The 25,821-nt window shown below is 35.2% G+C and overlaps 1 protein-coding gene across 1 annotated transcript in view; it reads right to left on the bottom strand.

The window, feature by feature from the left end:
- The window catches only part of DCDC1 (doublecortin domain containing 1), a 79,225-nt gene that overhangs the window by 28,756 nt on the left and 24,648 nt on the right, over positions 1-25,821 (bottom strand). Inside the window, exons 3-6 of the mRNA XM_021684718.1 lie at positions 25,180-25,349; positions 9,504-9,767; positions 8,135-8,291; positions 7,499-7,661 (exon numbers count right to left, since the gene is read on the bottom strand). Of these exons, the coding sequence (XP_021540393.1) occupies positions 7,499-7,661; positions 8,135-8,291; positions 9,504-9,767; positions 25,180-25,343 (748 nt within the window). The 5' untranslated portion in view covers positions 25,344-25,349. The remainder of the gene's footprint in view (positions 1-7,498; positions 7,662-8,134; positions 8,292-9,503; positions 9,768-25,179; positions 25,350-25,821) is intronic.

The following is a 25,821-nucleotide window of genomic DNA, read 5'->3' as shown; positions in this document are numbered from 1 at the left end:
AAAAATTCATTCTCTTGTAGTTGGGCAAGAAACTTGAAAATAGTTTAATGCTCTGATTGTCAAGTAGGTATAGATAATGACATTAAATATGAACAAGCACATCATTTCATGGGTGCAAGATAGGTTTATAAAATATAAATGCTCTGACAGTAAGAAAACATACTGCTATACTCAATTATATCATCTGTTCAAAATACAATTGCTTCTATGTTTGGTAAATAGAATAATCCAGGTCACATTCCTGTGTTCAACTGAGTTTCTAGTCCCTCCCTTTTCTCTAAATACTTGTGTTGTTTCTGCATGTTCTTAAGTGTCATCATGTATTGCTATAGGCATGATGGCTATATTTAACTAATAATGACAAGTGGTTGTCATTAGATTTTAACTCAGTAACACTAGTCTGACATATCATTTGAAGTATGTCTTCAATTTAAATTTGATTAAAATTACAAACATCCCATCTATTGTGCCAATCAAAATGTTGTCACCCTTTCCCTGAACTTTTCTATGAACTTTCTTGAAATAAGTTATGGCAGCTTAAAGTGAAGGCTAGCCTTGGGTCATAAACATATTTTAAAATATGACTCTTGGAATAGAGCAGAGCAAGGCCACTTGGGGCTCCTTTTAAAAAAGGACTTGAGTTTGACTTACATGCTGAACAAATTCTCAAGGCAAAAAGCACAATATTGTAAGAGTTCAAAGGCTCTAACTCAGATTCCCATATCATACTATGTATACCAGTGCTCAGCAGGGATTTTAATTTGGCTGTGTGCATTTTAAGATCTCAGACCTAGCAAATACATTTGGTAGTAAAATCGGGGACTTGTGACAACCTGCTTGAAAAGCTGGTAGAAATGTGCCTAACAAGAGATAGAGCAAAAGAAGGAAAATAAATAAAGATTATGTGGAAATACAATGTTTTTGACACCTATTATATATGATAGGCTTTTACATTGATCATTTTATGTACTCCTCATAACTCTGTGAGGAGTCTACTGTTGGGTTCAATTTATGAATAAGAAAACTGAGGCTTAGAGAGGTTAAGTGACTTGCTCAGGCTCACACTGTAGCTTGCTTCCCTGGCAGTAATGAAGAAAGCAGAGATAAATGTTTTTGTTGTTGTTTTCCTGAACCTAGCTAGCTATTCTGGGGAGGGAGGAGTACACACAAGGTTCTGATGAATAGCCTTGGGGTTTTAATAGCAATTAGAATCTTAGTTATGTTTAAGAAATGCTATTCTCAGTGTTCTGTTCAGACTAGATATTTATAGACATTTAATTTCTAAATAATTTATCTTTTTGTAGAAACAAAGACAATATCCAATAATCCTTTAAGATATTATTACCTCAATTTTACAGGTAAGGTCATTGAAACACAGACCAATCTATTTAAGGTCATATAAAAGGGACTAGAATCTTGCAAGATGATCTGACTTCAAGTATAGTGTTCTTGCCACTAAATAATAATGCATTTCTCAAGTCTTTCCTAATAGATGTCTGAAAGCTTCAAAAACTGATGGTCTAAAATTTAGGAAACCCTTGAAAGAGTACCTACCTAAAAGGCTTGATTTAGAGTTTACTACAAATGCCTGTTTCACTTGACCAATTATCTCCTTTTGTTTCCATGACATTATTTGTTCTTATGATACCACCCTTTTGATTTCCTTTATAACACCACTGTCAATAAATACCTTATTTACTTCTTTATATATTTATTGTCTTTGCTCCTTCTACCTCACTAAGCTCCATGAGATCTCTCTCTTGTTCATGCCATAACCTTAAGATTGGAGCAATGCCTGACACACTATAGGGACTCAATAAATATTATGATTAAATGAATGAATGGTCTTTCTTTAACTATTCCTCTGCCTCCTTAGATGGAGAACTACTTTTTTCTTTTCTTTTTTTTTTTTTTTTTTACCTCCCACACACTCTCTCAGCTCTAGCCAGGGAGATATTCTCTCTGTCCACTTTTACCCATGTAGCAAACAACTCAAGGTGATAAAGACAGTATTTATAACACTTCTGAGTTAATACTCTATGAGAATTAAAATTTATCTGGTTTCTTTGCAGCTATGACAGAAAGACCTTATCCAAACTCCCTAAGTCAGGTGTAATTCCATAAATAGAACTTTTGGATTCAAAAGTGTTAATACAGTGCATATATCCTAATAGTGCATAGATCACATATTAAGTAATGCATCCAACAAGGTTTAGGGTAGCAGTCCATCATCAAACATAGTATTTTTCAATAAAACAATTGATTAGTTATACTAAATAAGGTTCTGTTACCAAATGAGTTATGAAAAAATTTTTTTATCTTCTGCAATTTTGGATTTTGAAATTGCATGTAAGAGATTATGGAGTTGTAGCACTAACTTAGGAATTCTGAGTAGAAAATATAATACACTTAAAGCACAGAATGCGGGCATGACATGCAGAAAGTGTTCAAACTATCAGGACAGTTAAGGTTTGTAGGCCCCTTCACCAAACAAGTGTAGTCTTTATATATATATGCAATTCAGCTATTCATGAATATGTCAAGGATTTAGATGATTCTCAATGATTTGGTAACTTACAGTATAAAGAGATGCTGCCATATGCATGCTCTTGATTTCCCTACTAGCTAAGGACAGTTTTTGGAGGGTCCATCTCTTGCAACATTCTTTAAATCTACATCTGTTTATATAGTAAAGATAATCTACATACTTATTTACAGGTTTTAAACATTTGGGATAGGGAAATAAATAAAATATATGCCTAAGTTTTATCCTGACTTGTAAAAATAGATAAAAGAATCATGTGCTGGGATGCCTGAATAGCTCAGTCAGTTAAGCACCCAACTCTTGATTTTGGCTCAGGTCATGATCTCAGGGTTGTGCGACTGAGCCCTGCATTGGGCTCCGTGCTGAACATCGAGCCTGCTTGGGCTTCTCTCTGTCTCTTTCCCTCTGCCTTCCCCCACCCCCCCACCGATAGAATCACGTGCTATCTCAGAACAAAGTGAGTTTTTATCCTCTAATGTTATATTCTTGTTTTTGAATATATGCAGCTAAGTGGGAGATTTAAAATGGACTGACAAATAATCTTGCCTAATACAAATACTATTCAAACAATATGATAACAAGGAATTTGGGAAATCCCCCCCAACTCCTGTAGTAGTTGCTCAAATTAAGTAATGCTCTCCCCATAGGTGATCATCACAAAGCCCAATATTAGCTTTAGCAGACTAAAGTAGTCCTTGGTATAGTCAGAATTATAGCATTGTCTTGAGATCTAGCAGCAAGAATAGCAAGGTGTGATTTGAGGTGGGTAGTGGGTTATTTCTTGAAACTTGTGCTTTTAACACAACCATTTAAAAATCAACAAATTCAGGAGACACATAATGGAACAAAATATAATGCATGAATCCAGGTTCATTAAACTAATGCATTTTTTGAAAAACAAAATATGACAGAACATTTCATTATTGACGCAGATAGGAGAAAAAGTGTTAGGCTGCTATTTAGAATGTGTCTTGTGTGTCGTGGAATTGAAATATTTCCAAATCATCAATAATTAAAATGATGAGAATCCATCATTTCACTGACATTTACTTCTACATGAAGAGATGGCCTATTTTAAATGTGCTCACACATATTCTTGTCAATCACAAGCTGTCACAGCAAATTATTTCATTTTGTAGATCACATGGTAGTTAGCAGAAAATCTCTAGGTTTAAATTTAGATCTTAGGTGTAGTATCAAGAACACTTTTTATGGATTTTTTTCTGTGATTACATCTTTGCAATACAGTATATTATAGATATAAAATCTTATTCATAGTACTCAGTTTCACTTCTGGTTAACAAAACACAGGACTGAAATGAATCACTGTAAATGACAGCTCTAAAAGCCAAATAGTAGAATAGAATATACATAAAAGAATGAAAATATAAAACTAAAAAAATTTTTAAACAATCAGAACCCCATACAATGGAATTTGGATCTAATGAGTTAGGTCCAAACAGTTTTTTTCTCTCATCTTCTTTAAGACATTTAAGCAATTGCCAGGCATTTCTTATGCTAGGTTGGCACTGCCTACAGCTTCTAGCAGTTATAAAGGAGCTAACCTCTTATAAACCCCATGAATCAGATGTAAGAATTTTCACTGTGCCACCATTAAAGAAGATTCAGGAAATGGTGAATAAAACCTAAAGTGCATGCCCAAGGATCTGAAAGCTTTTAAAATGCCTCTTCAAACAATTCGTTAACTACATCTTCACAATTCTAAAAGGATCATTAATAGATTTCAGAATCTTCAAATGCCAGAATTATATGACCTAATCAGACAGTTGATCTTCATCAGCAGTCTTTATTAAAAAGATTCTATTTTCCCCATATATAATCTTCTGCTTTGGCATTTAACTTCAAAATGTAAGAATTATTCTAATACTGCATTTCAACAGGGAATGCTTCATGTCAGTCTTGACCTTGGCTTGACCTCTATAAGAAAGCTTTGTGTTTCGAGGTATGTGATGAATAGCTCTCTGGCTTTCTATTAAATCCAGTGGCACTGACTGTCAACAGTGGTACTCAAAAGGGGTAGTAAAGTAGTTAAAAATCAGAAATATTCCTTAGGTCTTTTTCTACCCTGGTAAATCTGGAAATAGTCTGAGGCAATTTTCACTATCTACACTGCTTTTCCAAAGAATAAGAAAACAATGAAGTATGGAAATATAATTGCCGAAATATACATAGACGTATTTGGCCTTCCTGTAGCAGAAATAATGTAAATTTTCCTTTGGAGGACCCATTTGATTTACGTTGTTGAATAGGGTTTTCAGTTTTAAGGATTTATAACTTACTCAGTTTAAGCTCCTTAAAGACCAGGACTTCTATCCCTAAGTCAGGACTGCATACATAATAGATACTTAATAAAATACTTACTGGTTTACATTTAGATCGAACTGAATTAAACTGAATTTAATATCAGAGATTTTTGATAAAAAAGAAGTCAGACTATAAGCCCCTTTTTTCATCTCTCTCTGAACTGGCCTAGTACCTGGCACATAGTAGGCTTTCAATGAATGTTTGCTGAATGAATGAAAATCTTTATATTAAAGTAATGACTAATTACTGACTCTAATGCCTGTTGCTTAACTGCATGTAAAATATTCATGTTCATGTAGAAAGATACAATAGTAATACCCAATTTTGCCAGCAGTTTTCACCTTATTTACGTTTAGAATGCCTCCTTACTCTAAATTTATCTACCACCTTTGAAGCTATTCATATGTGTCTTATTTTTATGGTACATCATCATAAATTATTGATTATCTATAAAACACATGCAAGAAAGGTAATTTTAACCTGATTTGAAAAAGTACATGTGAATATGTAGGATATATATATATGAAATCTTCCCCACACTTCTCTCAAAATATTTAATTCAAGTTAAAGACTATACTATGTATAGATAATATTTATTTACATTTATATTCTTAAGGTTCTGGAAGAAACCAAATATCAGTCTTTAGACTTACAGGCTTATCTATGAGCTTAAGTTAGACAAGTGGCTTTTTCCCATTATACTTATCCTAGGTCTTTTTAATGGACATGTGATATGCTAGTCTGTGTCCAACCTCACCTACAATTTCTTTTCTCAAAAGACAAGGCACATCTGCCACCTGCTCTACTCCGTGTCCCAGCAACAACTGTCGAGCAGCATAAAGATTGATTATCAGTCAAAAACCATTGCACAACACCAGATTTTGGTGGGTTAAGCTTGCTGATCCAGCAAGAGATGGTGTGAAATTTTCAGGAGTGTGTGCCAACATTTTGGTGCTAAAAGAACAGCAGTGCATGTCACAGTGAAACACAGCCAAAGATATGCAGACAAAGCAGAGAAGTTTTTTGTTCTGGACTTGGCTTTAAAAAGGATAAAAGAGAAAACAGAAAGTAGGAAGAAATTAGTTTGTACATTTAAAAATCATCCACCAAGCTAGTCATGTGTGTAACACTGTTATTTTAAGCATACATGTCCAGAAAAATTTCTAAGAAGTTAACTATAAATAATTTTTATAAATCTCTTCTACAACACCATTATCATATGAATGGCAAGTATTTCTTATTAATAAAAATAATCAAGGATCTTAAGGAAGCACTCATTACATATACATTTAAATATACAACAGTCACAGAAACATTTACCCACAAAGACACATGCTTTTATAGAAGATGATTTATACAAATGATTCAATGAATACAAAATAAAAGCAACCATAGTTTAAAGTTGAATCAAGATTTGAAAAATACATGGGTCTATACTCCCACATAGGTAATTTTTAGTGAGTACTATAGCAACAAGTTTCTTTACCTTGAACTTTCTACTGAATTCAAGAAATTATTTCCTGATGATCAGGTATTTTGAAAGAGAGAGAAATCCTAGTTTCATCTTATATAATAACATTAATATAGGAAGAATTTTCATCACTTCATCTGTAATGAACTCCAGAATTACTTTTCTTCCACTTACGCAATTACTGCCTAGACTTGTCCTTGGTTCACCAGCTTTGTAGCAGTTTCAGGAAAAAAAAATACTTCTAATAAGGTAGTAAAAGTACAGGGGAATACAACAGTTAGATACACTGAATTTGTATGCCAAAGTTCTTATGTCATTTAAATGTGATTACCATTTATAGCACTTGATAACAGATTATGGTATGACATGTTTGTAAGAATATTCTTCGATAGTACTTTTCTTTCTTTCTTAAAATGAATTCTTTCCCACTGAAGAAAGAAAAATGTTTGTTTTATTTTAGAAAATCACATTTCTGAAATGCTAGAAACAATGGACTTTTTAAAAAAAGACCTCACCAGCAAATATGTCTAAAATACATGTTTATATTTTGTGTATATATTATTATGTATACATATAAATATAAATTACATATATATATATACACACACACACACACACACACATTTCAAGGTTTAAAAAGTCAAGCTGCAGCATTTACTTTATGAAAAATTTTGTTAGGAAAATCGCATGTATATGAGAATTATATGTTCATTCTGACCACATTTTCATAGTTATGTTAATGCTCTCTGAAAAAAGACCAAGAGTGTAAATGAATAAATGCTACTTGAAACTTTGAACTATTTTCTGAGAGAATAAATCTAATGAATTATGTCTGTTGGGTGTCACAGAAACTAAACAGTAAATTCAATAATCTCTGATTTAATTTATTATATTTTCACCATTTAACCTCCTGCAGGCTCCCTAATGTCTATTCAGATCTATATTAAATTAAGCACCAATGCTAATGAAGGGCAATAAACGTGGCTGTCAGTGGATTTTTCTTTCATTAAGCACATTATCCTCTTACTGAGCTGTAAATGCGTAAACATTAGTTTTGTTAAACCATGCAAAAAAGACAGGATGAAAATCATTTTTTAATTGCACCCCTTAAGCAATTTACTGGGGGTGGGGATAGGGTATTTTTTTTTCTTTTTTACCTTTAATTTTTTTGAATGGATCTAAAAAGGGCTCTCCTGTTGAAACATAAACGTCAGCTTCATGGGGTATATCTTCAGGTTTGAGGGCTTCAGTGCCGTTTGCCAAGAACACTCGTCGTGCGGCCATGTTCAGATTCAGCTTTTCTGTGCACTCCTCCAGCAACTAGAAGAAAGCAGGCAAGAGGTAAGAGAAAGTGATTTAGGACAAAGAAAGCAACACATTGCCATGAAACAAAAGGTGCTAACAATGAAAACAGACACCCATTGAGTCACTGGCCAAGTTAAGTAACTCAAGTAACTCCACCAATATATTTTCTAGCACTTGAAAATATAAAATAAAAGGTAAATCACAGCACTGAGACTATCTAACGATCGTCTAATTTTAGTCCTTGTTCTGTCTGTTTAACAACTCCACAAGATATAAAGCTATTCTGTTTAATTCAATATACCACTTATATATTGATAAAAAAAAGAAAGGAATAAAATACCTGTGAGATCTATGTATATATAAGCATTTTACAGATTCATTACTAAAAAGAAAATTTTAACACAATAAACATCATCTTTTTCATTTCTTAAATTATAAAAAGAGTAAGGGAAGAAATAAAGCACTGAAAACTTTTGAACACTATTTACCAAGGTGATGGTTGGTACTGTAACTTTGGCAAAGACTGCTCTAGATCCATTTTTGTAAGCTGTTACTGTAATCACTCTGGGATGAAGTTTGTGACTTTGAGACAATCTATGCCAATTCTGGGCTGGCTGAAATTTTAAAGAAGAGAACTCTGCAACTCTGAAGGAAAAAAACCCACAAAATTGGTGCATGTTAATTAGTAAAAACATTTAAATAAATATTATCCTAGACATTTTTTATAGATATAAGCCCTAATGATTGTTCCCAAGTATTGCTCAAAAAAACTTTTTATAGGCTAAGATTGTCCATATCTACTTAAATATTTTTAAAAATTTAACACAGGATAAGTTTGCTAAAACTGTTCATGTAAAACACCTATCTGAGAATAGATGATTTTTTATCAATTAACTTATAAAACACCACAACCCTCATTTAAAAAATCGTATGTATACATGCTGTGTTCTGTTAGAAAACAAAAAACAATAACATAGTCCTAACATCATGAAATAGTAAATGGCTAAGATCTTCCCTTAAGTTTTCATGTTTACCAAAGTTCTTTGATTTTTTAAAAAGATTTGAAATTCAAATAGTTTCTTACTCTAAGTTTCTTATTCTAAAGTTAGTTGTAACTGGTTTCATCTCAAATTTGTTTGGGGGTAGAAAGGGAAGATTTCTAAGTTTTGTCTTCATTCAAAATCAGTTTCGATTCTTATTATTTTCTCAGCAAAAGTACATGACAAATGACTAGCATGTTGTATTTTTCTTCAGAGTTCTCTAACCCTGTAATTCTTAATGCCACAGAAGCAAAGTAAACATTTTGAAATAAAAACTTCAGGTAAATTAAAATCACAATATACCCACCTAATCAAATATATAAAAATAATGGGAGTATCAGTTTCTTGGTTTGATTTTTGCTTTTGCCAACATTTTCTTCTATTCATAAATTCTTAGGTTAACAGTTTATGATAACAATCTTGATGTGAAAATATATACACAAAATGGTTTTATAAGTCCATTTCATTTTGATTTTATTACAAAATATTGATTAAATATCAAAAGTATGCATTTTGATTTTAAACAAATATCTGGTAAACAGATATTCTGTAGTCCTAGCCTGATTCTCCTTCAAGTATTTTTTCTGAGTTTGATATTATCCACATTAAAGTGTATCTCATGTTTTCCACAAGTGTAATTAGCAACATTCTACTCAGGTGTTTTCAAAGAAAAAATAAACAAAACAAAAACAGAAACAAAACCCTAGAGATGTGTTACATTTTAATGTCTGAAATAGTCAATTGAATCATTATAAATTCTGCTCAAAGGAAAAAGCTTCAGCAGTCGGTTAAAAGAACAGAGAACAGCTTTGATTACCTCAGTTGACCCACTGGAGCACTGACAGGTCTGTTTCTCTTGGATGCTGATAAAAAACAAGAATTGTTTTTACTGTTTGATTTGTAGCTATATGGGTCTGATATTTCATCATGGCTATGATCTGATGCTGTTTGATGTGTGGAGCAATCTTGAAGTCCTGACCCTTCTGATACTGCCGCTGAATGCAAAAGTCTGTTGGGGCCAAACTGCAAATAATCTTCAGTAGTTTTAATAACTGCTTTTGCCTGGGATGACATAAACTCTCTGAAAGAAACAATCCATGGAAGAATACAGTGAATTGATTTGTAATTACTTATTAACAACTACCCCATAACTGGTTGTGTGCTATGTGCTAGACAAAATACTACACACTGGCCAGTATTGTATTTAATCCTTATAACATCCCTGGGAAGTGGGTACTATTTGTATCCCCATTTTACAGATTTAAGAAGTTGTGGTTCAGAGAGACAATTAACTTGCCAAAGTTCACATAATCAGTAAGCTGACAGGGTGAGAAACTGAACCTAAGCCTGTACTAAAATAAAGCCCACATTCATAACCATTAAATTGAATTGCTTTACTCTATTAAAGAAGAAAGCTTGTGTAATGCTTGAAAACAATGCAAGTAAAATTTTTAAATTCTTAGATTCATTTATTAATAACTAGCACTCTGCTCAGTATTAGGAAATATAAAAGCTAAAGATATGTGGCTTCTACCCTCAAGAAACTTGCAAACTATCCCCTAATAAAGACAGAATATATGTTAAGTAAGCCACTTAGAACTATGGGTATGTATTAACTATAAATGCAAAACAAATTCCTTGAAAGCAAACTTACATTGTCTGGAATAAAGTTGATAAAGGCTTCATAGCAGGCTGGGATTAGGGTGACCAACTCATCCTGGTTTGCTCAGGTCTGCCCAGGCTTTGGCAATCAAAGTCACACACCCCCAGGAACTCCCTCAGTCCCTCAGTCCCTCAGTCTCAGACAAATTGGGTTGGTTGATCACCTTACCTGGTAGTTAAGCTGGAGGAGTAGCATTTAGATGAACTATGATGTTTGAACAGGGGACCATATGACCTGTGACAATATGTAAATCTATGTAAATACCAACTTAGGAAGATGGAATATATAGAGAATTTGCTGGTATGATAAAATGAAACAAGCTTTAACATATTTAAGAATATTGAGCTGTGTGATGATTAGGCATAGAGGATAGTAAGCTTCCATGTATTATTTCAGTATTCCATGTATTTGTATTTTTATACAAACCAAATCTGCTTCTGTCCAATTTGCTAGTTCCTCAGCAGTTCTTATACATAATGTAATATAACCCCACCCACCCGTGCAATTATAAAACAGCATATGCTTAATGTGGAAAGCTTGGCACAGACAGCCTCTCCTCCAGTTTTTTCTAACCCACCAATGTCATTACAGTCACAATTATTTCTCCTGGCCTGTCCTCTCTATGTTCACAAATGTGTAAAATGGTTGATTACTTCCTCTGAAAGAATGGAAGGCAGTCACGTGCCACGGGGAAAATTGGTGTGGGTGTGTGGATGAGAGTTGACACAGTGCATCAATAAAGCTAAAACACTGGGATCCAAGCAGTTGTATTTGTTGTTATCACATGTTTTCTATCCAAGTCTGTCCTGAATTGACCATAGCTCTATGGTCTTCCCTCTGCTCTGAGGATCTACCCAGGCTCAGAACTTTGGTAAACAGCCTTTTGAATTATCGCTGGACTTGAACTCTGGCAGAGGCGAGACCTCCCTTCAGACCACCTGAGGTACCTCAGATTTTAACAACAACCATGGTGGCGGCAGGTGGCAGCGGTCAGGTCTCAGTGGCAGCGTTTCTGCAGCACCAGCTGTGGAACTGCAAATGGTCACCAGGCTTTTCAACTTAGGGGAAGAGCCGCAAACAGGCAGGAGGAGAGATCTGCGGATCTCAGACAGTTCCCAGTGCCCATAAAGAGTCACTTGGAGGGGCGCCAGGGTGGCTCAGTCGTTAAGCGTCTGCCTTCGGCTCAGGTCATGATCCTGGGGTCCTGGGATCGAGCCCCGCATCGGGCTCCCTGCTCGGCGGGAAGCCTGCTTCTCCCTCTCTCACTCCCCCTCCTTGTGTTCCCTCTCTCACTGTGTCTCTTTCTGTCAAATAAATAAATAAAATATTTAAAAAATAATTTAAAAAAGTCACTTGGAAAGCAAATTCTCATATAAAGAAAGAAAAGGAATTCTCTACATAATGCAGATTGGGTGTCTTTTTAAGATTTTATTTATTTATTTTTAAAAACTTTTTAAAGATTTTATTTATTTGAGAGAGAGAGAGGGAGCATGAGTGGGGGGAGGGGCAGAGAGAGAAGGAGACTGACCCTAAGATCATGAGCTGAAGGCAGACACTTAACCGCTTAACCCACCGAGCCACCCAGGTGCCCCGATTTTATTTTTTTTTGAAGTAATCTCTACACCCAGTGTGGGGCTTGAACTCGTAGCCCTGAGATCAAGAGTCACATGCTCTTCTGACTGAGCCAGCCAGGTGCCCTGTGTCTTTCTTTTTTAATGAACACATTTTGTTTATTGTCAAATATTTTTATAAATATCCTCATGATTTTATATGATAATCCATTTTCACACCACCAGAAAGTGAAAGGTTTTTATTTTTTCCAAATTTCAAAGTTTCAGCTGTATTGATGAGAGGGCAAAACGCAAGCTGAGGGCAAAACTGGAGCTGACACCCCACAAGCCCCACTCCCCTTAGGGTGGGATATGTGTAACATTCCTCAGGCACTGTAAGAACAAAGATAGGGAGAAACAAATTGTCAACTGATAATGATCGCAGTCATGCAGGACAGGAAACTCCACTATTGTTTGTAACTGTCTTAATGATTAACAAGAAAAACACAATCTTAATAACAGCCAGACCTCCAAGAACCTATAGACTCAATGTCCTGGAGCCCTACCATCACCTTCACTTCCATGGGATAGAAAACCCTATATAATCAGTCACTTCTCACAATCACAGTGCCGCCCATTCTACCCACGGGTCCTGTCCCAGTGTGCTAATAAAAACATCTTTTTGTACCATAAAATGCCTCAAGAATTCTTTCTTGACCATTTTGCTCGATGACCCTGCATCATGTGTCACACTTTTAATTCAGTATCTTGCCTTTTTTACCTAAATACTGTCTTATAACCATTTTTCAGGTTGCTATACGATCTTTACAGATTTTACTAGAATGTAAATTTTATCAAGTAATTTTACTTATATCTTGCCTTCCTCAATCTAGTCATGTAAAAGTTATTTACTGTTTTCATCTGCTGGCATATCTTCCCCCTGTCTTCTGGTAAGAGCATTGGAATCCTTTAGGGAAACTCGCATCCTTCTCCCTCCCAACTCCACGTGATTCTGGTAGGGTTAGGACAATAAATTATATGAGATTTACCTGGTAAATGGTTAAAAGAATTAAACTAAATTATATGATTTTACCATATTTATTTATTATTGGTTTTTCTCTAGTAATTTATATCAAAAAGGGGGATAAAAGGTAGTTTTTCATGTGAAAATGTCGCTTTTGGCCCACCATCTGTAGTCTTCAGTTTTGATTTGTTTTATCAATGCTGATGACAGGTTTGCACTAGTTCTTACACACTATTAAACTCTTCTTTAACAGTTGATGTGTTGCCTAGTCTTTGGGTGTGAGAAGATAATCACAGAACTGTTTGGCAAAGCTAACTTGTCCTACAAAGGGAATTAAACCCATACACATGGTTTGTTAAATTAATGCTGGAAATGAGGGTGTTAGGACCATTCAGCTCAAACACACTTGGGTTTCAGGTGACTGAGCTTGTTACTAGTATACACAGAAACTTAAAAAAGAAAATAAAACCACTCCAGCAGGGCACAAAGAGAAGGCCATTCACTGTTCTTCAGAATATACTAGTGACTTAAAAACAACTCCTGTAGTAGTGATTATTATTGTAATAGCATTGTCTGGGAACAGATGGTAGCTATACTTGCGGTGAGCATAACATAATATATAAACTTATCCAATCACTATGTCGTACACCTGAAACTAACATAACATTATGTGTTAACTACACTCAACTTAAAAAACTAAAAAACAAGGACCGCTGTCTGGCTCAGTGATTCTTGATCCCTAGGTCATGAGTTCAAACCCCATGCTGGGCATCAAGGTTACTTAAAAAAAAAAAAATTACAAAACAACAACAAAAACCACAACTCTAGTAGAGTGCCACATTTTTTGACTCCACAACCTCATCTATCCTTCTATGCCTAACTGGTTCCTCTTCTTACATCATTATTGCCTAACCTACCTCTGTTCTTCTCAGTCCTCATGGGTTCTGCTAATTCCTCTATGTATCTCCCCATTTCTATACCACACTACTTTCTGATAACTCTCTATGACTTACATTCAATGCCCCCAAAAGTTTAACTGCATCACTACCCAGTTTAGGACACCCTGTTGGATAGAATTCTTAAGCTAGGCAATCTCATAAGCCACTGGCAAGCCTGTGGATGGGAAAGTACCCGTCAGTGGCCCAAAAACTATGGACAGGAGAGCAGGATAATAAGATGAAGAGGGCTTCGAGTAAGATGGACTCTCAGATGCATGCCAAAAGAGGAAAACATACTTGGCAGGGGAATTGCATGGCCTGTCTCCTATACCAAGATAAGCAGAGACACTGCATCGTGTGACTGGAGAGGTGGGCAAAGGAGGTAGCTCTACACTAGAAGCAGTGAACCAGCAGCGCTCTTTAGCTAATAGAACTCTAACGTGTAGACTGTATTTAAGTCACCACAATTGTGGTCTCTTTATTTGTCTTTCTTTCTCTTATTCTCCTCACCTTTTTTCTTTGAAAGATCCTTTTGCCTCCTCTGCAAAAATTTCTTAGAAATCCCATGACATTCAGATTTATTAAAGTGAACTTCCTTCCACCTCCAGATTTATACATATCTTCACATAGCTATCTTCCCCCCAAAGTCTTCGCCTTCTGAGAATTGTACTCTACATTCACATAGTTATCTTATTCACCAAGAAGTTTTTGTCTTTTAATTGAGAATTTGGCCTATAATCTTACAATTTGTTTTCTATTTTTCCTATGTATTCTATGTTCCTTTTCATTCCTTTCTTGTTTTCTCTCAGATTAAATAACATCTTTTTTATTATTTCATTTTCATTTCTATTAGGTTGAATGTCCTACATTGTTTAACCTTACTTTTTATGGAAACACTAGCTATTACAATATGAATCTTAATCTTGTTAAAGATTAATTTAAATTACTAATTAATTACTTTCTGGACAAGGCAAGAACCTTAGAACACATCATACCCATTTATTGCTGCTTCCTTGGGCTGGTGGTCTATATTTTCTTATTCCATTTTTCCATGGGTAGGTATATCTATCTTTCATGTCTCCTGATTTTATGCAGGGAACTCAGCTCCAAAATTCTGCTTGCCTGGACTTGAGGTTTTACACCCTGTCCTCCCTGTGCTTCTTATAAATAATAATTACATAAAATTTACACTATAATTCATTTTATTTTATTTTATTTAAGATTTTATTTATTTATTTGACAGAGAGATAGACAGAGCCAGAGAGCACAAGCAGAGGGAATGGCAGAGGGAGAGGGAGAAGCAGGCTCTGCATTAAGCAGGGAGCCTGATGTGGGACTCGATTCCAGGACCCTGGGATCATGACCTGAGCCAAAGGCAGACGCTTAACCATCTGAGCCACCCAGGTGCCCTATAATTTATTTTAAAATCTAGATTTTGTTACAACTGTTTTTTATAAAATTTGATAAGCTGAATGGCAGTTTTATTGGACTTTGTTTTTCCCAAATGATACTGAATTTAGTTTAATACTAAGGTCACTTTTATTTATTGGCTTATCTTTATTCTCTATGGATGGGTGTAGGAATACCATGTGGATTCCTAAACCAATGTTTTAGGAAACGATCCTTTATCATAAAAAATAACCTCACTTTGTCCTCACTTACTGTTGAGGCTATCTACCACATTCTGGAACCTGAGCTAATTTTATAACACAGATTTTCTTTTTAACATTTCTATGTCAGTCTTATTATCTTGTCCTGGAAGTCTATGATGTGTCTCTACTATAAATCTTTTATTATATCTGTAAAAGATCCACATATATACAGATCTCAAATTGTTCCTTCTTTGGTAAGATTTCTATGCTACCCTTGTTGTTTTTTTTTTTTTTTAAGATTTTATTTATTGATTTGACACAGAGAGAGCACAAGCAGGGGGGAGCTGCAGGCAGAGGGAGAAGGAGAAGCAGGCTCCCTGCTGAGCAGGGAGCCTGACGCTGGGCTCAATCCCAGGTCCCTGGGATCATGACCAGAGCCAGGGGGCAGACGATTAACCGACTGAGCCACCCAGGTGCCCTTCTATGCTGCCCTTGTATATAGAAATGCATTTCCTTCCTGGGCATTCACATTTGCCCTGGTAGATTTGATAGCTGGAATCACTGTACTTCATTGATTATGTCCTCCATCTAAAATGCTAGGCCTCAATTTCTGTCAAATATTCTAATTCATCACTGTATTATTTACTCTTTTACCACTGGTAAAAAGCATTTTTTTTTCCCAGCCTAAAACCTAAATTATACTATATTAGGTTGGTACAAGAATATCAATCACACTACTTCAAAAATATAACTTCTTAAAAAATATCTGTTATCTATCTATCTCTATTAGTTTCCTATTGTTGGGCAACAAATTACCACAAACTTAGTGGTTTACAACAATACCTATTTATTATTACATGGTTTCCCTGGGTCAAGAGTCTGGGGAAAACTTAGCAGGACCCTCTGCTCAGGATCTCATAAAACTGAAATCAAGATGTCAGTGGGGCTACAGTCTCATCTGATGCTCAGTCTTTTTTCCAAGGTCATTCACGTTTTGCCAGAATTTAGTTCCTTATAGCTGTAGAATTTATAGTGACTATCATCTTCCTTGAGGCCAACAGAAACTCACCTTTTTGATTTTTCTGTTTCTGACCTCTAAATTTTCATGTAAGAGTTGATCTGATTCAATTAGGATAATTTCCCATTTAACTCAAAGACAATTAATTACATACTTTAACTACAACTGCAAAAATCTCTTGTACCTTATCATGTGACCTCATTATGGGAGTGACATCCTATCATATTCACAATCTTACCCACACTCAAGAGGAGGGAATTACACCAGCCATATACACCAGGAAGTGGGAATCTTGGGGGCCATATTAAATTTCTGCCTACCATAATTATGCAGTTTTCATTATCCTTTTTTTATGCCAAATTTAGATTCTGATCTGAGGTACATTTTCTGGAAAATTTAAATATAAGTACTTAAGATTGAGTTTTGTTATCACTCAGTACTGAGGATATGTAAAGAGTATGTCACAGATTTTGATGACAAATTCAAAGAGGAACTAAAAAAATGCTTTGAGAAATGGCATTTTTATTAGAATAAATTACTTCCTAAAGAGAGTATTTTAAAGGAGGAGATATTCACTTGGATGTAAAAGTTCTCATATGTTTCCTTTAAACAACATCAGCAACATTACTTCTGAATTAGTTTATTTTCAGGTATTAGAAAACACTATTCAAGAACAAAAATTGTGATGAGATGTGTCTACATATATTAAACTATGTATAAATATATATATATATATATATATATTTTTTTTTTAAGATTTCACCCATTCATTTGACAGAGAGAGAGAGAGCACAGTAGGTAGAGTGCAGGCAGGGGGGAGAGGGAGAAGCAGACTCCCTGCCAAGCAGGGAGCCTGATGTGGGGCTCGATCCCAGGACCCCTGGATCACAACCCAAGCCGAAGGCAGACACTTAACCAACCGGGCCACTCAGGCACCCCAAACTATGTATATTTTTAAGGATTTTATGTGTGCTTAGATGAAGATGAAATAAAACATGTCAAAATTTAACCTTAAAGCAGTATGAATAAAAACTATCAGTTAATTAAAAACTATATACTTTAGGTAAATGAATTTTTTTTTAAAAGATTTTATTTATTTATTTGAGAGATAGGTAGAGAGAGGTGGGGGAGGGAGTGGGGAGGGAGTCGGGAGGGGCTGAGGGAGAGGGAGAAGCAGATGCCCCACTGAGCAGGGGAGGCCAACACGGGGCTTGATCCCAGAAACCCGAGACCATAACCTGAGTTGAAGGCAGACACTTAACCAACTGAGCAACCCAGGTGCCCTGGTAAATGAATCTTTTAAACAATTTCTTTACATGATATAATGGATATGGTAAGTTACAGAACTACAAAGCTCAAAGGTACATTAGTAGATTACGCGTTTATCCTTTTCTCAAACATGACTATACCTCGTCTACATATCAGCTTTTTATCATAATCCAAAAGATTATCAAGGATAGATCCTATACATTGTAGAATTTGTAGCCCCCTTGATAGTCTAGACTACTGTTTAATTATGCTTTACTTTTTGTAATTTTTGTTAAATCTGATGTACAATTTTTACTTCACAAGTAACAACTAAATAAAGATCTGAGGTCCAAAAGTCTAAGAAAATATGCTCAGAAAGTAGTACAGAAAATTATAAGACTATGATAAGATTTAAGGGTATAACTCTAGTTTTGACAAGAACAATTTTTCTTCCCATTTCTCTGCTTTAATAGCATTAGTGGGTCTTAGTGGCTTTTTATAGAAATTTGAGGAAAACTAATAAAATCATACTTGTCAATCTCCTATTCAAGGAATTCTACTGGTTGGTCCTGCTCATTGCTCCTCTGTAATATCTTTCAGCTATAATTACACCACATTGCCTTCATTAGTTCTTACCAGTCATTTGCCAATGGGTTTCATTCAGCTGATCTATACCCATTACTGTACATCTTTCAATAAGCAGGTATTTAATAAATATTAATCTAAACTCAGTGGTTACATTTTCTAGAACTCCTTCCATAATAACAATAATTGTCTAGTGGAAGAGAGAAATGTTATACAAATAGTCACGCATATAAACTTACAATTATTAACTGTGATTAGTACTGTGAAGGAAAGTCCTGGCTACTATGAGGGAGAAATTCAGGGGTTAGCAGAATAGAGGAGGCCTCAACAAAGCTGCTCAAACTGACAAGACACATGAGAGGAGTTAAGCCTACTAAATCCTAATCATTCCTTATTTCTAAATCATCCCCCCAAGGTCCTATATGAACTAATGTACTAGTTTACATATTGAAATGTTTGCTTTGTGATTTGCTATGTAATTTCACATGATTTTATATCTCACTCTGCAAGGGTAAGGTCTTTGTTTTGTATCTTTTATACTTCTACTAGAACTCAACCAGTAATTGATATGCAGGATTTATTCTTTGATAATTATGACATCATGCCAAAATGTGTCACAAAAATGTCACCGACAAACACAATTTTAGAAGTAAAATATAATAAAGCCAAAGCCAAGAGTTATGTCAGGTAATATTTATTCAACAGTTTTTCCATTGATTTTTTCTTTAAAGAAAAGCCTCAGTTATATTTGAGGATTCATCCTCTTTATATGCCCATAGTAGGTATCCCCTGATTAGCTCCAGTGGGTAAATCTCAGTGTCTAACACCAATGGTGGTAATTATATTTCCTTTTTCCCTTGCAGGTTAAGTAATCACCTTGTGATCCAAATTTGGCCAATGAGACATAAGGCCAAGTCGTCTGGGGAAAGGTTTTTTGCCCTAATAAAAAGAAATATAGGAGTGCCTGACTGGCTCAGTCAGTAGAGCATGCGACTCTTGATATGGGGGTTGTGAGTTAGAGCCCCATATTGGGTGTAGAGATTACTTAAAAAAATCTTTAAAAAAAAGAGAGAGAGATAAGTGATCAAATATCCATTTTCTTTAGTTGGACATTGTTGAGTGAACATGTAATGAGCCATCTTGCAAGTAGGAGGAGTCATACCCAAGGATCTAGCCAATATTCTGAGGATGGCAAAGGGAAGGAGCCAAAGAGCCAGGCTCCTTGAAAATACTGCTGAACCACTGAATTTAACCCTAGAATTGCCCTGCATCTGTTATGTAAGATAATGAATTCTTCCTCATTTTCTTCATTTTTAAAGTCATTTTCAGTTGAGTTTTCTGTTACTTTGTGCTAATAGTATCCTAACATACAATCAGTTCTTGAATCACACTTGCTTTACTTTTTGTTTTATTCAAAATCTTTACTAATTTTATAATGGGCTAAAGTATAAACTACTATGGTATTTTCTAAACATTTTACTTTTACTTAATCAGGAACATTTCACCAGAAACTTCAGCATAAGCATAAAAATGACAGAGTTTTTATTTCCCTGCTCTTTGAAACACAAAGCATGCTGGGTGAATTTAGATTTCTATGGAAGAAATCTGCATGTGGCTAATAATTCTATTCATAAGTGTGGCTACTTTGACAGATCATGGCTCAATAACCAACATGCAGGTCTAACTCATCACACAGTTTAGATATGAATTCAACAGCAGAATAATGACAGTTGCCAAGGATTTGTACTTGCTGTCGCTTCATACCAGTGTTGGCTGTCAAAATGTCTCTTTTTCTTATACAGAAGCCATAGATTTTTTTATGGATAGCAATTACTTACAATATACAATGAAGTACATCAAATCTAACAACCACTCTTTAGCCCCTCATTACTTGGTAGTCTCTTTGTTAAATGTAGTCAACCATTTTCATCTAAATTATTTATTTATACTGTATATTTGACAAGCATATCTTTCTTGCTTTATATTCGTATGGCATTTAAACCTTCACGAAGAGTTATGTTTTTTTTTAATATTGTCATTTGTAAAACTTATCTTTATCCTATTACCATTTTAATGGTAATTAAACGCTCTAATTGGAATAAATACAAATAAGAAAATGTAAACATAAGGGAAAATAACCCTAAGTACATTCAATAATAAATCACCAGCTTAAAATACTGAAATGCAACTGATAAAAGAAATAACCCCACATATGTTTGGTGAATGTAACCTGCTATAAAATCTCTGGAGTACATAAAGCACAAAAATTTCATTAAACTTCATCAGAACCTTTATCCAACTTGATGAAATGAATAACCTAAAGATATAAATAACTTTCTACAATTACTAGATAAAATGTGATTTAAACATCATAGAAAGTAAATAACAGAAGTGATAATAATAAAAGTGAACAATTCCCCCCAAATTTTATTTCCAATAGCAGAAGAAATTGTATTTCTAGTTTGGCCTAGAAATTTAGGTAAGGGTATCCCAGTTGCAGCACAATTTCCAGTTGTTTTATAACACATACTACTATTTCAAATTTTTACTTAGAACTTGATGATTGAATAATAAACAATGTGTTATGTTCAAGCCACATATATACCCTCTAGGAGCTATTCAACGTTTGTTAAATTGAACTTTTTTACTTTTACAGAAGGAAATTCTAAACGAGAAGAGCAAGTTCTCTGGGTAAAGGACCCATTTGAGTATAGTATCATCCCACCCAAAGGAAGAAAAGAATATTTGTGCTTATGCAAAATACAAAGGAATAAAAACAAGGTACATCTTAAATCTAAAACTGGAGGAGGTTACAGATACCATATACAACGTTTCCAGAGGAAATGTAAATCTTCCAAAGGAAACAATATAGTCTTTTAACATTTTAAAAGGAAATAATATATTAATCTTTAGATCTGTAGAGATTTTGTTTTTGAAAAAAAATTTTGAAAAAAGTTATGAACTACGCCAAATGTAATTTGTTGGGAATGAAGGTAGAGCACTGAAGGTGTTTCCTTGCTTCCTTCACTGCTGCTATCTTCCCTCACTCCCTTCTGCTGCCCATTCCATGCTGAGAATGGACTGCTCGTCTTTGGAATGATGAAATTGCTAAACTTAAACTGTCCCTGGAAAAGGAAATATGACCAAATTTTTCTATTTAAAAAAGAATCTAAGATTCATTCCAATTAAAAATAGCCAAGATCCAGGGCACCTGGCTGGCTCAGTCAGTAAAGCATGAGACTCTTGATCTCAGGCTCGTGAGTTCAAGCCCCATGTTAGGCACAGAGATTACCTAAAAAAAAAGAAGTAAAAAAATATCCAAGATAACTAAAATGACATAAAAAAGCGAATGAATGGTTTAGGTGCTATTCGTCTCCTTGAAAGCAAGATTTGTCTGTGAAAAAGCAACCCATATAATATATAACAAAAAGTTGTTGGTGATTCACTTTTAAAACTGATTTAAGTCCTGCGGCACCTGGGTGGCCCAGTCGTTAGGCGTCTGCCTTCGGCTCGGGTCATGGTCCCAGGGTCCTGGGATCGAGCCCCGCGTTGGGCTCCCTGCTCGGCAGGAAGCCTGCTTCTCCATCTCCCGCTCCCCCTGCTTGTGTTCCCTTTCTCCCTGTCTCTCTCTCTCTGTGTCAAAATAAATAAATAAAATCTTTTTAAAAAATTTAAAAAAAACTGATTTAAGTCCTTATTTAATGCACTAAAAATAATTTCTCCCACAGGGAACTAAAAGAGTTGGCAACACACTCAGCTGCAAGCAGGATTAAAAAATACTGTAACTTTCTATTGTAAAAATCATGAAATTACATCCTTTGATGATCATCAGCTAAAAATCATTAAAATACTTTATGCGTGGGGTAGAAAGAGATACTAATTTTTTACAACATTCTCTTAATTTTAAAATGCAATTGTAATTTAGAAATCTTCTACTCAGCATTTGGAAATACCTTCTATAAATATGACAGAACTGTCCATAGATACCTGTTATCAATAAATAATTAATTCTGCCATCCATGTCTCAAAGCCTGGTGCCCTGTTCCAGGTCACCTGGGAATACATCAGACTATAGCTAGGTAGGAAAAGTTTCTTATTGTGCTGCTTTCCTGGAAATAGCCATAGGAATTAGGCTAGATATTTCCAGTTATCTGACCTCCTAGTGGTAAGTCATAACATGCGAGGATCAGACCTTCTTTGGCACAATACGTTGAACTCATTTACACTGTTGGTGATTAGTTTTCTTGCTGGGGGAAGGAACGTGGCACAGCAGTTTTCACTCTATTACAAACAAATACAACAGAGTGACAAAGGAAAAACATTGAAAGAACACAAGAGAGAGGAGAAGAGTGGATAATGTGAATACAATATAGAATAAATTAATAGCACTGGGTAATAACATGAGAATAAAGTGACCAGTCATTGTATGGCTTGCAATGAACGGATTTAATACATGTGGGCATATTTTGTAAAACGTACAGTGTGTTTAGTGAAAAGAAACATAATCTCTTGTGATATAAGTAAAGGAAAAACAAATTGACTATATTTTAATAATTATTTCTCATAAAAAGATCACAAAGACGTTGGAAGAAAGGTGGCAAGGAAAACAAGAATGAGACAAGAAACGTTTTAACCTCAATCAGGGGGAAATGTCTTTACTTATAGAGAAAATTGCCTCTCTCTGATAATCCTATTAATGCCAACCATTAGCCTTTATGAACCTGACCCCTTACAGGTTGAAACTCATCATTTTCTTTTTCATGAAAGTAAAAGATCTCTGTGTACCTCTGAAACAAATAACGCAATATATGTTAAGAAAAAAAAAAAAAGAAGAAGAAGAAGAAGAAGGTAGCGGGAGGGGAAGAATGAAGCGGGGGAAATCGGAGGGGTAGACGAACCATGAGAGACGATGGACTCTGAAAAACAAACAGGGTTCTAGAGGGGAGGGGGGTGGGAGGATGGGTTAGCCTGGTGGTGGGTACTGAGGAGGGCACGTTCTGCATGGAGCACTGGGTGTTATGCACAAACAATGAATCATGGAACACTTCATCTAAAACTAATGATGTAATGTATGGGGATTAACATAAGAATAAAAAAAAAAAAATAATTGAAAAATGAATAGAAAGTAAAAGATCTCTGGGCATTATCTTTGACTTTCCATTCAATTACCAAGAAAATGTTTATTTTCTAGGTGCATCATAATCAAAGTTGATGGTAACAGGTAATAGTGGCAAAAAAGAAGTCAGGATTCAGACAAAGAAATATGAGTAGCACATTGAAATAAACTATAAAAAAACAGATGACAGGAAGGTGTCACATGAAAAGAAAGACTGACATTAAAAAAAGGACGAATAAGGCCAGAGTTAAAAAGAATCAGAATCAAAGAAAGAAAATGAGAAGAAAGCAGAAACTGTATAAATGAAATTATAGTTAACTCTAACAAAAAAATAATCTAAAAATACACAAAAGATAGTTGGAATAAAAAGCACTATTTTAAAAGGAAAGTTGATAAAAATAAATTCTAAAGGGAATAAAAATGTGTAAATACACATTATATTAGCAATGGCATTTGTAGAAAGGAATACTTAAAAATCTTATTTAGAAATTGTTTTCATTGTCTTATTGGAAAGAACACTTTCATGAACAACTTACATCTCTACAGTATAACTATACTGGGTAATGATGTTCTAAAAAATTAGCTAGGCATATAGCTAGTACACTGGGTAAATAACCTCAGACACTGCTAATATGGACTCAGAGGTCAAAGGAATAAAGCAAAACAAAAATTAGCTAAAAGTCTAGATTTCACTTTCACCTAAATTTACTAACAAACAAAAAACAAACCGCTTTAAGATATAAATGTAACCTGGCATTTTTATAAGAGATTAACATAATTCTTAATTTATTAATATTTTCTTTAATGCTCTTATAGTATATATTTTCTATCTAATGTTAAGACTATGACATCACATTTAGCCAGCCCATAGTTTATCAAAACCTGATAGGGGTGCCCAGGTGGCACCACAGTCGGTTAAGCATCCAACTCTTGGTTTCGGCTCAGGTCATGATCTCAGGGTTGTGAGACTGAGCCCTGCATCAGGCTCTGTGCTGGGCATGGACCCTGCTTGGGATTCTTTCCTTTCCCTCAGGCCCTCCCCCACCTCCCCCACCCCCTCCCGGTGTGCTCTCTCTCAAATAAATAAATAAATCTTAAAACACACACACAAAGACACACACACACACACACACACACACCTGGCAGATACTTTTTCATCCTTCACTTTCTAATGGAGAAAAAAACACAGGAAAAATACCTCTGTCTCCTCTGCTTTGCATTTCGAGAAGTGTGGTAGGATATAGCAGTTAAAAGTTCTGGCTGTGGAGTTAGATCCACATGGGTTCAAACCATATGTTCTCTACCTACAAGCTCTGTGATCTTGGTCCAGTTAATTAACCTATCTAGGTCTTTGTTTCTTCCTTGGTAAAATGGAAATGTTTAAATACTACCTGCCTTATATTCCCCCCAAGGTTGTTTGGAGAACTAAATAGACACAATGCAGGTTAAGTGCTTAGTATGGTGAATGGCATAGAGCAAATATTATCTGCCCTGCCATTATCATTTTTATCATTATGCTACTGTCCAAGTCAAACTCCAGGGATAATTTCTGTTTATTGCATCATCTACCTTTTTTCTTCCCATAGAATAAAAGAAATTGAAGGGCTCTAATCCAGGCAACAACCTTCATAGCCCATCATATCTCCAAGTTATTATTGACATCATCTCCACAAAATATTGAGCATTTACATAGACAACTTTCTGTAAGCACTTTATCTCCTTCAGGATTCAGTTTAAGCTGCTGAAATAATATTCTTACCTTGGTAAATCTTTTGAAATACATTTATAAGTTGGGTGAATGGTATTTCCACTGAAGGTGCCTTCAGCATTGCTCTGCGGTGATACCTCCATGGCGTTAGTCAAGGGTGATAAAGAAGACTGAGAAAGTGATGCTCCGTGATCATCTGTTTCTCTTTTTGCCATTTTCAGCTAAAAATGAGGAAGAATTTTATTTAATTTAAAAGATAAAACTCTCCAGGGTTATAAATTGAGGCTGGGCATTAATCACAATTTATTTCTCATCATGTTCTAGACTATGCAGCAGTTGCTAAATGTGAGATCTCATAATTAAAAAATGATGAGATGAAAGCCTAAAGGAAAGCAAAAGTATGAATCTAAGTCTTTGAACGGTATAATCCTGGGGCACCTCGCTGGCTCAGCCGGTAGATCATGCCATTCTTGATTTGTGAGTTTGAGCTTCATGTTGGGTGTAGAGGTTACTTTTTTTTTTTTTTTTTTTTTGAGAGAGAGAGAGAAGAGCAGAGGGAGAGGGACAAGCAGATGCGGGGCTCGATCCCCCGATCCTGAGATCATGACCTGAGCTGAAACCAAGAGTCTGACGTTTAACTGACTGAGCCACCCAGGGGCCCCAGGAATGCAATTTTAAATAGGTTTGTCAGTA

Source organism: Neomonachus schauinslandi, chromosome 11 (genome assembly GCF_002201575.2).
Source record: "Neomonachus schauinslandi chromosome 11, ASM220157v2, whole genome shotgun sequence".
Taxonomy (NCBI): Eukaryota; Metazoa; Chordata; class Mammalia; order Carnivora; family Phocidae; genus Neomonachus; species Neomonachus schauinslandi.
Note: the sequence above shows the minus strand (reverse complement) of the source record. Positions and strands in the feature narration are given on the sequence as shown.